We start from the raw sequence: 14,126 nt of genomic DNA, 5'->3' as shown, positions 1-14,126 counted from the left end.
GAATGACATGTTAGGGAAGCTCTCTCTCTCTTCCTCTCTCTCTCTCTCTCTCTCTCTCTGTGTGTGTGTGTGTCTGCATTGGAGACTGAGCAGAATTCGTTACAGGAAAAATAATTCAGGTATTAGGGCACATGGAGAGCATCCTCTTACAGGATAAGTGATCCCATTGCTTCCTAACTTTTCCTAGACAGAAGGTCCAGGATTTGGGCAAAAGGAATACATTTTTTTAAGCCATGTAATCTTGAGGCAAAAACCGCTTGAAAAATAACATTGTTGAGAATGAACTTTGAGCTAAGTTTGGGGGCATTGTTGTGGGGTTTTGTTTATTTGTTTTTGAAGTGCTGGAGACCAAACTTGGGTTCTCATGTATGACAGACACTGACACTGAGTGACAGACATCAGAAGTGTTGAATGCATGCTGAGGACCAGAAGTTGAAGGAGGGGAGGAATTAAATAGGTCCCTGGACCGAAGTTAATATTGTAGAAATTTGGTTTCTTCACAAATCAATTAACGTAATTAATTTTACTTGCTTCACAGGTAAAGCCAGTTTTACATGAAGGCCAAGAACCAATGTAATGAGCCACATTGCTAAAATAATACATCCTTGTAGTTTTATGAAAATTGCTTAATGGGGTCATAAAACATCAGTCTAGGGAAAGTTGATTAATGTTATTGAATGCATTCAATACTCTTAGCAGATGTGGATTTTACGTAGGTTTCTTGCCTATCTTCTGTTAGAAATCAAGAGTGAGGAGGTTTAAGAAGTATTGCTGACCCTAATACATTAAAGTTTTAAAATATCTCTTATTGAATTATTATTCCATTATGTAATCATTTGGAGCACATATGTCCATCAATTGGTTCTGTCAATTGTTAGCTCTATAATTTGGCCAAGGTAATGTTATGGAGTTGTTGGAATGATGATACAATCCATATAAACTACATATTGACATATAAACATAACTCTGCAAATATCATTCATCTGTTGAATTAGTTAAATGTATCATATTGTACTAGTGGGATACAGGCTGAGTTGATGTGACACAGACAAGATCAGAACACACTTTTCTCCCACATTGCAGTCTAGAGGTGAGCAAAGTATGGTTAGCTGGGAGTCCCTGAGATCCTCTCAGCTTGGGGTTTCCATTTCTAGTTTAAGGTGATCCCTTCAGTTGCTCTTATTTCCCAGCCATCAGGTAAAGGAAGACAGAGTAGGAGAGCAGATACCCAGGCAGTATAAAATGTTTACACACATTGCAGTAATGAGAGCTTAGTCACATGGTCTCATAAACCTAAACAGGTTACAAAGAAGGAAGGTCTTTACAGTAATGTGCCCAATGAAAATTCTACCACAATGGAAGGGGCAGAACAAATAGTGGGGAGATTAAGCAATCATCTTCCATTGATTCGTATTGTTATCTGAATATTACTTTTGTGTGAGTGCTGTATCTAAAATGTATTAGTGCTTTGTTAATATAGAATTGAAGCTTTATTTATAAATTTTAAACATTATAGATCAAGAAAAAATTGAGTGACTGGGGTTGTGGCTCAGTGGCAGAGCGCTTACCTAGCATGTGTAAGGCACTGGGTTTGATTCTCAGTATCACATATAAATAAGTAAAATAAAAGTCCACCAGTAACTAAAATAATATTTAAAAAAAGAAAAAAAATTGAAGTGTATCTCCAGATTTTGGAAAACGTTTTTAAACAATCTGAGTTATAGGATATTTTGTTATTTCTACACACACACACACACACACACACACACACACACACACAGATCCTTGTAGCTCCCATGCTAGTAAGTGGAGAGGGAGAGGCCAATATCATGTTTATAAATAAATAACATTTTAAATATTAAAGTGTTTGTAATATTCTTGAAAACAATGGTTTTAGTGGTTGGCCATCAACTAGTGTTTAATTTGTTGAGAAAATATATCCCCTTAAAAATATAACCAAATTTTGACCAATATCAAATTCATCAAATATTCTAAACTAGTGGGTACTATATAGTAATGAGAATTTGCTTCAGAAAAAGATTTTCAAACAAAAAGTTGATGAGTAGAAACGATTGTCTTTTTCTGGGCAATGTACTTTTTCTTTTTTTTTTTAAATGTTTTTTTAGTTGTCAATGAGCCTTTATTTTATTTATTGATACGTGGTGCTGAGAATCGAACCCAGTGCCTCACACGTGCTAGGCAAGTGCTCTGCCACTGAGCCACAATCCTAGCCCTGTGCAATGTACTTCTGAATCTAACAGAACTCTGCATATACGTCAAAATCCTCAGTCACTACATTTGATTGGCCCTGCCCTGGGGACAAGTAACTGCAACAATGTAAGCATACTATAAGGACCTCAGGCCCCTTCAGGACTTCTCTCCTAGCCTTCTCTTTATTACAGAAGGAAGGCTTCCGTAATTGTCATTGCATTTGATCAATTAACTCTTACTAACTCTTTCATCTCTAAGGGGAATGTGTTTGGTATTAGGAAACAGGAATGAAGGCTTCATTTTTAAAGAGATCAAGTTTCTCTTCATTCCAAATAGGCTTGTTTTCCCTGCAGGGAAAGGTAGGGAGGGAATCCCAGCAGGATCTGTATTACCTGAGCTAAGTGAAGTGACTGAGGTACAAAATTTGGAGAGGCATTTGCTCTGAAGCTCATTAACTTGCCTGATCCAGAATGAGTAAGTACCTGCTTACATTTTGTGCCATTGGCAACTCACTTCTTCTCCCTAGCCCTGGCCCTGGAGATAGGGACAGCGAAGGCCTTAAAAGCTCTGTGTCTTCTATACTTCCTGTGGGATCCACAGCTATTTGTACTCTTTGGCCCTCTACTCAGTGGGCCTCTATGCTACATTTTCCTCCCTGATCCTTTTCTTGTCTTCTCTTTCAGATCCTTCTAGGCTTTTCCTTTTGGGTTGTAGGACTTTTTACTCAGACTGTGGTGTGTGTGTGTGTGTGTGTGTGTACATGTATTCTTCTAGTGGTAACAATATGCATTTTGAAGTATTCACCCACAATGTCTGATATTGCTCCCTACTTCCCTTCTGTAACATTTAGAATGCTGTGTTATCTTCTGACAATGAAGTGTGTTTGGGGAATCGCAATTTTTTTTTACTAACATATTATTGTGTCCCCCTAATTATCTAAGAAACTCAAAATAATCCATGTCTCATTGTTGTTATAAGTCTTACTTCTTAAATTTAAATTTTATCTGAATTTCTAAAACTTTAGTATAAAATATGCAAATATATTTTTAAAATATGTAGATTATTATTATTTTTGAATTTGATTTTTATAGATGGAACTATTCTGCAATGGCACCACCACAGAACTTTGATTCATTGTTATGATTTCCTAAGTTAAAATTATGTCAAAATCAGTACTTTATATTTTAATATGCTACTCAGAGATATAAATGCAGAATGTATTTATTTAGATTTATTTAGACAAATTTAGATTTATTTAGACAAATATTGAACATTCATTAGTATTCTCAAATAAGTTAATATTTATTTATTTATATTTTTATTTTTGAGAGAGAGAAAAGAGAGCGCATAGAGAGAGAGAATTTTTTAATATTTATTTTTCAGTTTTCGGTGGACACAACATCTTTATTTTTTTTTTTTTAATTTTTATGTGGTGCTGAGGATCGAACCCAGCGCCCCGCGCATGCCAGGCGAGCACGTTACCACTTGAGCCACATCCCTAGTATTTAGATAAATAGTTTAAGTTAGTATTTAGATAAATAGTTTGAGTTATGATAGTTTCTAACTAACCCTGATGCTTTTTCTTTGAAATTGTGGGCACATTATCTTATGTAAATAGAGTATTCATTTTCTAGGTGATAGTTAAATATACTAGTATATTTACAAAAGAAGACACTCAAATGCAGAACATAATTAATTTGTGATTTTGATTAGGGAATCAGCACAGTAACAAGCAAGATGAGGAATCTTCCAGTCCCAGGAAAGTTACTAAATAGCTACATGATATTAGAATTTCCTTTATCTGCTCTTCACATGAGATCAACAGCAACACTGCCTTCCTCACAGAAATGTTTTAAGGGTATAAGGAAAGAAAAGATAAAATGGGGAAGCATTAATAGATGCTTTGGAAAAGTTACATGCTTTTACTTCTGATAAACAAATATTGCTATTTATGATATTTTCGTTTTTCATTCTTTTTTAGAATTGCCTTGCTTTCCTCAACAATGAAATGTTGTAACTCCATCACCATAATTACATAGGCAATTTGTGATCATCTCACCCTTTTGATCTCTTTCTGTCTCTTTGAAGTAAAAGGAAATCTATTTTGATTGCAAAAATGTACTTTCAGTAAAGAATATGTATTTTTTTCACTTCCCTCCCCATAAGAGAGATTTGAGAAGCTTTTTTTTTTTTTTTTAATAGTGGTAAATTCTGTTCATTTTCAAAGACACAGATTGAACTTTAAGGGCAATTGTCATCTTACTGGCTACTTTCAACATTTTATTAACAGATATTAAAAATTTTTATTTTTACCTTCCCATTCTGTTCTATTATCAAACATTAATTTATATTTTCTTAAGTTGTGCTAGTAGTTGAACATGGAATTCTTATTTATTAGTATTGCAAATATATATCTAGCACAGTGGTTCCAAGCCAGTGATTTTTGCTCTTTGGAAGATGTTGGGCAGTGCTGGGAAGCATTTATGACAGTTATAATGTGGGGAAGAGGGCTTGCTATGTGGGTCTACTTGGTACAAAGGACAGTGGTGCTGTTAGATGTCCTGCAGTGCACAGGACATTCCCCCATAACAAAGTCTGATCTGGTAAAAAGAATCAATGGCACTGAAGATGAACAACTGTTTTAGAAGGATCCAAGGGTTTGAAGTAAGAATAAGCATGTTATTATGTATCAGCATCGATAGTCCTGTGTTAATAAGGTATGATAGTGAAGGGCAAATTAAACAGGATTGCTTTTTTAAATTCTTTTATTGGCAAGAAAATGAATTTAGGTCATTTAGGGTTAAAATATAACTAATTATAGGCTTACTCAGTCTATAGTTAGTTATATTTTAATTTAATTTTGATAGAATATAGTGTGATCTCTTCCACTTTTCATTGCATATAGATTTTCTGGTTAAAATACATACTCAATTCACAATTTGTATATGGGTTTAGATATGGACAGGGAAAGAGAGTGGGTTAATAAATTTTCTTTGGAATTAAAAAAGCAAATAGCTTTTACTATATATATATATATATATATATATATATGTGTGTGTGTGTGTGTGTGTGTGTGTGTGTGTGTGTGTGTAATAAGTATATATATTTATATAATTTTTTTCTTTTCTTGAATCTTAGTGTTATTAAAATAAACTTACAGGGGCTGGGGATATAGCTCAGTTGGAAGAGTGCCTGCCTTGCATACTCAAAGCCCTGGGTTTGATCCCCAGCACTGCAAAACAACAACAACAAAAACAACTGCAAAACAACTTACAGTTTAATTTATATGTGAAATTTCCCCATCCTCCAAACTGAGAAATTCTTGCTATGAATAACTTTTGTAGTTAGTCTTTGTTGTAGTTTAATTTTTTTATTCCAGGAACAACCTGCTTTTCTGGTTCAATGTAATCATCTGTTGTTTTGCATTAACAAGCACTTTTACAATAGTCATTTATCCTTTTCCTTCATATATCTCTAATATATTGCTTATGAGTGTCACCATTATGTTCTTATTAGTAGGAACTTGGGCAACTGGCAACTGGCAAGAGGTTCACCAGCTTTGACTTCATTCTTCCTGAATCTTTTCTAAAGATAATGTCCCATTTGAAGTGTGATGACCCCATCCCAACTATGAAGCTGTAGCATATCAAATAGATAAAAGGGAATGGCTAGGAGAATGACAGTGTGAAGTCATCATTGGAAAAGTATGCACTATAAACATGATGACATGATGAAGTTATGTATGTACTCTTGGGTGCATATAATTGTGTGTGTGTATTTTATATTTTATAGTTTGTATTTTGAGTTCTTCCTATGTACACACCACTGTGATAGGCTCTAGAAATTCTGGGCTAGGTATTATTAACCTAAAATATTTTAAGTTGACTACAGATTAAGGTATAAACCAATATCCTAACTTCCATAGCTCTCCATAATCATGCTCCAATTTGTTTTTCAGTTTTCATTTTCTAATAATTCCTTGTATCATGCATACTATGATCTCTTTCATCCCTTATTTAAGCACACATTTTCTCCAAAGTGGAGGAAATAATCCCATCTTTTGACTTTCATAGCCTATATGATTTGTACCTTTTCTGAATTATGAGATTATAACTTTCTGTATCTCTATATTGGAACAATAATATCCTTTTTTGTATGTATATATTCCATTATTTTAATTTTTGTTTAAGTATTGTATTTGTATTCCATTATATAAGTGCATAGCACATTACTTATCCTTGCTATTATTTTTAGGTTCATTTTGATTATAAATTATAAGGAAGTTGTTATAAGTCAGTATTCACATTCCCAGTGAAACCTGACATAGTACCCAGTATCAATATCTATTCACTAATTTATACAATCAATATTTATTATGCCACGTACTGTACATGTACCAAGAACAGAACAAAATCTTTTCCTCTTGAAATTTGATTCTGATTAAGAGCAATAAAAATATATAATAAATATAACACTTACATAACTTAGATTAGATTATATTTGAAAATGCTTAAGAATAGCAAAATTGAAAATTTCAAATCATAAAAATCCCATAGGTTGAAACGGGTTCTAATTTATGTAAAAGAAGTGAATCAGATATACTCTTTTAAAACTGATATTAACGAAAGGCCATGGTTTTTTAAAAGGAATATGTATAGCTTCATAAATTTTAAAAAATCTATGTTGCTTAAATGTATTTCACCAGTTGGTATTTACCTTAGTTCTTTACCCAGTGGAGATTATCCCAACAGACAATATACCAAAGAGTACTAAAGAGTAAGATGTTTTAAAAGCTTGACTTTTGTTTCTGGGATTGCATCATTTTCTCTTTTAATCAGAGGGGAAGATGGGAAAGGTTGATGAGATCAGGGATTACTTCGAGTATATTGTGTGATTTTTAAACTCAGCTAATTTTTATAAAAGGAAAGAGGTTTTTTTTAATTAAATTGTTTGTTGTTTGTAAAATATATTATATCATCAATTCAAATATGCAGTCACTGGCTACTCTACTTAGATGAGGGAATATTCACCTATTTCAACATCTCCCTAAGTTGTCCATCTTTGACTATGATGAGACTCAGGATAAATATAATGAAAATTTTTATTCTATTTTGACCAATTGTAAAATTTCTTCAGTCAAGGGACGTGTTATCCTTGATAGTAATCAAGAAAGAACATTATATTATTCTTTTGTGTTAATATACCTTTTAGAAATAAGATATTCTCAGTTTACGGGGAACAAGTAGTTCAAAGAGTACTTAATAAAAACAAAAACAAAAGCCCTAACATGATCTACCAGCCATCTCACATTGTAAAATTCAATTCAAATTAATGAAACTTATTTCATGGGTGTCTAAAGCAGTCAAGGAGACAATGCACTTCTTTCCCTGCTTGAGTTAGTATTAAAGATTCTTACATTTAGTCCTATTAGCCAGTCAAGATTGTGAAGTAAGAATGGTGGGGGTAGGGTGAGGTCATGTAACACTTTCTCTTTATCCCACTCTGATTATTGTGAGGTGAAACCGTATTTACTTATCTGGTTCATCTATAATTTTATACAACATATGCATGTCCATTTAAGTATTTTTAGGTTTCCTGTCTAGACTTCCTTCTTAGAACTTCACACAATAATGAAGGTCATAATGTGTGTCCATGAACTAATTTCATTACTGGCTAAAGCCTAAAGGAAAATGAACATTTCTCACAATAGAGCTCATCTTTCACGTTCATCAGAATCTGATGACTAATGAAATAAAATTGCACAGTAACACTACTGTTAGTCACAATTTGGAAATATGGGGTCTTTCTTAAGTTTCTAATTTAAGGCACAGTGAATGACTCAGGAAGTTTATTGTAGAAATACTTCAAAAATGTAGGAAATTTAAGTCAAGAACTCAAGAGTATTTTCATCATAGTTCGGTTAGTGGAAGGATGTCCAGAGCAAGGCAGCCCCAGAGGCGGATTTTTATTGTGGACTCTGAGCAGGGAGCTCCTGGCTATGACTAATTCATTGTGTTAGAATTCTATTGCTACTGTGACAAATTACCATAAATTTCTTGGCTTAAACAAGCAGATCCATTATTTTACAATTTTCAGATGTCTTTTCCTTGGCTTATTACTCTTCCATCTTCAAAGCCAGCAGTGTTAGGGAGACTTCTTCTCATGCTTCCATGTCTGGTTTCCTTCCTTAGTCACACCTTCCTCTTCCATTTTTAAGGATCTTTTGGATTCATCTGACTAGCAAACTTAATCCATCAGCAAATTGAATTCTCTTTTGTGGTATAACAACATATTCACTCAAGTTCTGAGGATTAGGATCTCTGGGAGGCTATTGTTTTGCTGACCACAGCCATAATTTCTGTTGCTCAATATATCTGAAAACTCTTTTCCTCCAGATAATCTTTTCATTGCTGTTAATGCCCTGGATCTACACTATTCTGTACAACTGCTGTCCTATGGTGAGAAATCTGTTTGGCTCAGTGTGATATTATTGTTCATACAAATCTTTTTTCTTTAGCTTCTCATAAGCTATTGACTTAGTAGTCAGCATCTCCTAGGTCTGTTATAAGTTCTGGCAATTAGTTAGGGACCAACTGGCAAGGCTACACATCAGAATATCATGAAGTATGTGTAAGGAAGTTCTTGGGCCCCTTTTTCGCTGGGGACTCCCTGAGGGGAAACTTCCCAAAATAAGATGGCTGGGCATGAAAGAAATCCTAATTGCCTGTCCAGGACAGGTTCCATGAAAGGGAAAGAAACACACACATATTGATTTAGGGTTGTCAAAGTTTATATGCCTAAGATATAATATGTATAAACTAGAGTGTATTTCTTTAGGGAACTTCACTTGCTTATAAGGTGCCATTATCTCTCACAAAAAGGTGAGGGGGGTGATTAATCTTACTACTTGATGGTTGATCTTTTCCAGTCCAAAACAACCTTTTATGGTAATTTAATAAATTCCAAGTTCCAACCACTGTGCAATATTCTCTAATGTTCTTGACTTTGCTCCTTGAGGTCTAGATGTGAGGAGAAGTAAGCTCTGGGATATTTGCTTTCTTTTGTTCTCTTGACATAGATACTGAAAACTCATGGCACCAAAGACTTGGCCCCTCTCCTCCAGCTACATAGAGTCCCTCTGCTCTAGGTGGTTCACCATCATCCTTCGGCTGGACCTTTTCTTCCCATCAACCTCTGCATTGGAGTTCCCTTGATTCTGCACTGAGACTATCTTTACAAAGGTGTTCACTCTTAACTCTCAGGGATTTTCTCACTTATGTTAAGGGGTTTTCCTCTGAAATTACATCTGATGAGTCAATGGAGATCCAGAGTGTAGAGTGGCTTTTCAGACTCACTTCTCCTAATTCATGCCAGGTTACCTTTCATCTTCTGCTGCTCTGGGCAGTGGTTTTGCTCTTTTAGGGACTCAAACTCCCCCCCTCTGACATTCCAAAATTATAACTAACCTAATGTGTTGGTTAGCTAATTCTTTTAATTTTTTTAAAATTTTAAATTATTTTTAGCTTTCTGAAAGGGAATAATAGAATAAAACACCTAGAAATGGTATAAACTGGGTGCCTAAAATTAGTTGCTAATAATAATCTAGTGAGCCATCTAAAACTTGGAGACATATTTAGGTTTTCAGTTAGTATCTTTGGGAAAGTTTTATAGTTCGTAAAATGATTCTTTATGAATTTTGTTAAGCAATTATATCAATGACTGGTGTCACTTTGTAGTTAGTACATTTGAGGTTATTTTTAAGTGTATTATTTTGAAGATTATCTGGGAACTATGGACTTAATTTAGAGGAACGTGATTTGAAAGAAGTTATCTGTGAAAAAGGCAAGAACTATAATGTGTTCTGTTTTCAGTGAAACAATCTTTGAATGTAGCAGTGGAAGATCAATCATTAAAGTCAGTTAAGATTCTGAGAGAATGTACAGGTGACAAGCATCCTTTTTTGTGAAGACTGTGTGTAGAATAATAGTAAGACTCACATTGGAGAAAAACTAAAGCACATAAGTGTATCAGTCAGTAGGGAAAATATCTCATCTTGAATTTTGTCTTTATGCCACATTCCTTTTAGTAGAAAGGCCAAAATCATGTAGCATGTGAGAAGCTGAAATGATTTGAATGGTGTGCTGTCTGGTGCTGAAAACTCATATTATTTCTAACATGCTATTTTTCCTCACGAAAGAATTGGGTAAAAATACAAAGCAGGTAATCACACAAAAAAAGATACTTTAGACTGTGCTTTTTACTATTAATATGCTAATATATTAAATATTGTGGAATTGTGGCTTATTTCAGTTATGAAATAGAAGTATATTTATGTTATGAAATGTATCATCATATCAAAAATCTATGTGAAAATTTCTACTTTGAAAATTGTTTACTAAGTATTTATCTGAAAACTTTTTTTAAGAGACTTCATAAGGCTCATACAACAACAAAGAATATTGTATTTTTTAAAGCCAGAAAGTGAGAGCTAGTTCTTTTGGTGAGGTGGGTACATAGTTTTAACTCATTTTTCTTATCAAATAAAACATTCCAATTGCAGTTTTATATATGAAAGAATATAGCCAGATATTTATTCTTGAGTTCTAGACTTTCTTGACTTCATCTGTTTAGGACTTATTTGTGAGACAGAGTTTATATTTCTCTCTTTTTGTTAGTCAGTTTTCTATCATTATAGTGAAATAGTTGTGATGAGTAACTTATAAAGAGAAAAGGTTTGTATTTTGACTTACAGATGTGGAGGTTCCAGCCCATGATCAATTGGCCCCAGAGCTTGGGCCTATGGTCAGGCAGTACATCAAGATGGTAGTGTGTGGTAGAGCAAAACTGCTAAACTAATTACCAAGAAGCAAAAGAAAAAAAGAGGCAGGGCATCATGGTCCCACAATACCCTTTGAGGGCACATTTCCAATGACCTGAGGACCTTCCACTAGGCTCCATTTTCCAAAGCTTTCACCACCCTGGGGACCTAGCTTTTAGCATATTTGGGGGATATTCAAAATCACACCTCAGTATTTGTTAATTATTTTAAAATTATAATGGAAATATAATTTGAGGGAACATTTTGTATATATTCTAGAGGATATGTATATACTTGAGATAAATTGATTTACACTCCATTCATTTTTAAACCACTTAGTAATGTGTTTGGCACCTGTAGTGACTTAATAACTGACATTATCTGTAGTCTATAATGTGAAGTATGTATTGTACATCTGAAATAATCTTCACCAGCTATGTAGCACACTGTTCTCTCTGTACCACAGGAAGGAGGTTAGACCGTGTAGAGAAATGAACATGGTATTAATGGTACAAAGCACAGTACATTTCCCATCAATTATTTCTGTTGGTTTTACTGCAAAGAACTAAATATCCTGAATCAAATTCAAGTGATGTTGAGGTTTATCTACTTGTAACCCAAATCATTTAATCAATTCAAGAATTCTCATTCCTGAATCTCATCTGAGGCTGAAAAAAGAGCTTCTCCTTGGAGGGATTTCTTCATGGGTAAGCTTGGTATGGAAAAGAGGACCCCCATATCCACCTGGTGAAAGCATAAGCAATCCATTGATATGCACTGGAAACCAAACATAGGATCTTTATGTCATTAAATTGATGTGCCTTGGATAATTCAAATGAATAAGGCCAGTGTTCAAATGACTATGGGGAAAATCTCAGAGTTTAAATTAATCAATCAATTTTAGGAGTAAAATGTGATTGAGGTCTTTTTAAATGCCAATTAACTATAACTCCCTTTAAAAAGTTTTAAGTCCATGGAAAACTAATGTACTATATGATGGATGAATGTTAGTATAGGCATTTGTGTATGCCTGAAGCCAGTGTTCACCAGCAGCATCGTGCTCCCCTGGGACCCAGCTGTAGAACCTGTTGGTAGTAAAGCAGATTGCTGGAGCTATGCCAGAAAAAAAGCAGGGTTGAACTGGCTTTGGTGTGTGCCTGGATTCTCTTCTCATAAGACAGTAAAAACCTGCCAGATCCTGGCTTTCAAAGATGGTTTAGTCATGCATGTGCACCCCATCTGTTCCATGCATAAGGGATTTCCTTCTCAGCTCAACACTCCAGCCACAAACACTGCCACTGCTCCCTGCCTCCTTACCAGCTTTAATTCCTCCTCTCCTGCTGGGAGTGTACAGGCTGTGTAAACCAGGCGCAGCTTATGCCACTCTAGGGAAATCCTAGAGATGAACGAGAAATAAAGTTGAGTTTTTCTCTGTCACTTAGCTTAATTTTGGTATAGTTTGATTCAGTGATTTCAGAAAACATATGAAAACATTTAATTTGATAAAAAATTGAAGATATTATTACAGTTCTAACCAAACATTTACTGTAGATTTTAATAACCTTCAACTTGTCTACATGTAAATTGTCCCTGAAATTTCCTTGTGTTACCTGGCTGAATCTCAGCAGGGGCTTCTAATTCCTTCATTCCCCTCTCTCTCTCCATAAGGTTTAGCAGCATGGTTTAGCCTCCTCCATTACAGGGAGGGACCTTCTCTATGATATAACCCTTTTTCCTTTCTTTGTTACCACACACTCCTTCCAGGTTTGACCCATGGGCTGCATCTCTCCCTCTATTTTCTACCATGACCACCCTTTTTTTGTAAAAGGTGATTGACAGTTAATACCAGGTTGTGATGCTGGGGTGGGCACGTACAGCTTGAAGCCTCAAAGTTGCAAATGCAAACTATTGTGATACAAGCTGTTTTACAACCTATGACATAAACTACTATTTTAGCAAGCTGGTAGTCTGATAGCAAATTTATATTTACGTTTTCCTCTTTTACCGAAACTTCAAAATCATCCATATGAAGAAAGAGAAGGGTAGATTTTTTTAATCATTTGTTTATAGTTTTAAATACCTTCTAATGGGAATTTATGAGCTCAAGAGGCAATTATTATTCTTATTAACTTCCTTTTCCTTTCACTCAGATTTATGAGAAATACCAGGATTTGTATACTGTGGAACCAAATAATGCACGCCAGCTGGTGGAAATTGCAGCCAGGGATATTGAGAAACTTCTAAGCAACAGATCTAAAGCCCTGGTGGTGAGTTTAATTTGGATCTGCTCCTTCTGTTATTTACTATCACTTACCTATTATTTATTTTTCATGCTTTATTCGGAGGTTTTGTTTGGTGTGCTTTCTTTACTTTAGTAATTGTGCTCATGTGATGCATTCATAAAACAGTGAAAGACCATGATTTCATTAGGAACCTAGAATAATCAGGTAACTTTTATCTAAATAGTGGTTTATTTTTATAATAGTACTATGTGTTTAATAACATCTGAAAAGTATATTCAATTCATATGTGTAAGTATATATGCATATGTAAGTCATTATGCATAATAATGAACACATTTAATTTTTATTATAGGACATAAAACCAAGGATATTATTAGCACTCTTAAATTCTAGTACTCTCCCATTGCATCATCCTCCTTCCCGATCAGATGTGGCCAATATACTAGATAATTGACTGATCATTTCTTTGTTTTATAAAAATAGCTGTACCTCACATAACTTCTTTGCTAAACAAGATATATTTTATTTGCTTACTTTTGAGCTTTGTAGACATTGTATCATTTTGTAAGCAGTCTTTGGCAACTTTTCTTTACCAACATTATGTTTGTATGATTTATCTGTATTCTTGCATTTAGCTTTAATTAATTTTATGGTAATCCTATTTTATTTGCTGGGGGTCTTGGAATAGACCCCCAGTGGATGTCTGAAATCAAATATAGTATTGAACCCTTCATAGTCATCTATCATTATGCATGAAGGATGCAGAACCTGTGGATGTGGAGGTCTGACTGTACTGTTTTTTTCCTATATATACCTATTTATGACAATATTTGGAAGAGAAAGAAATTAACAAT

At 34.4% G+C, this 14,126-nt stretch overlaps 1 protein-coding gene across 3 annotated transcripts in view; it reads left to right on the top strand.

Moving 5' to 3' along the window:
• Cacna2d1 (calcium voltage-gated channel auxiliary subunit alpha2delta 1) overlaps positions 1 to 14,126 on the top strand; it is a 465,343-nt gene that overhangs the window by 88,985 nt on the left and 362,232 nt on the right. For all 3 annotated transcript variants that reach the window (XR_011707765.1, XM_027926328.2, XM_027926327.2), the window contains exon 3: positions 13,180 to 13,296. Coding sequence is in view for 2 of the 3 variants with exons in the window: in XM_027926328.2 (XP_027782129.1) it covers positions 13,180 to 13,296 (117 nt within the window). In the remaining variant the exon portion in view is untranslated. The remainder of the gene's footprint in view (positions 1 to 13,179; positions 13,297 to 14,126) is intronic.

The sequence above is a fragment of the Marmota flaviventris genome, chromosome 1 (assembly GCF_047511675.1).
Source record: "Marmota flaviventris isolate mMarFla1 chromosome 1, mMarFla1.hap1, whole genome shotgun sequence".
NCBI lineage: Eukaryota > Metazoa > Chordata > Mammalia > Rodentia > Sciuridae > Marmota > Marmota flaviventris.
This window is presented reverse-complemented; position numbering and strand designations above follow the sequence as displayed.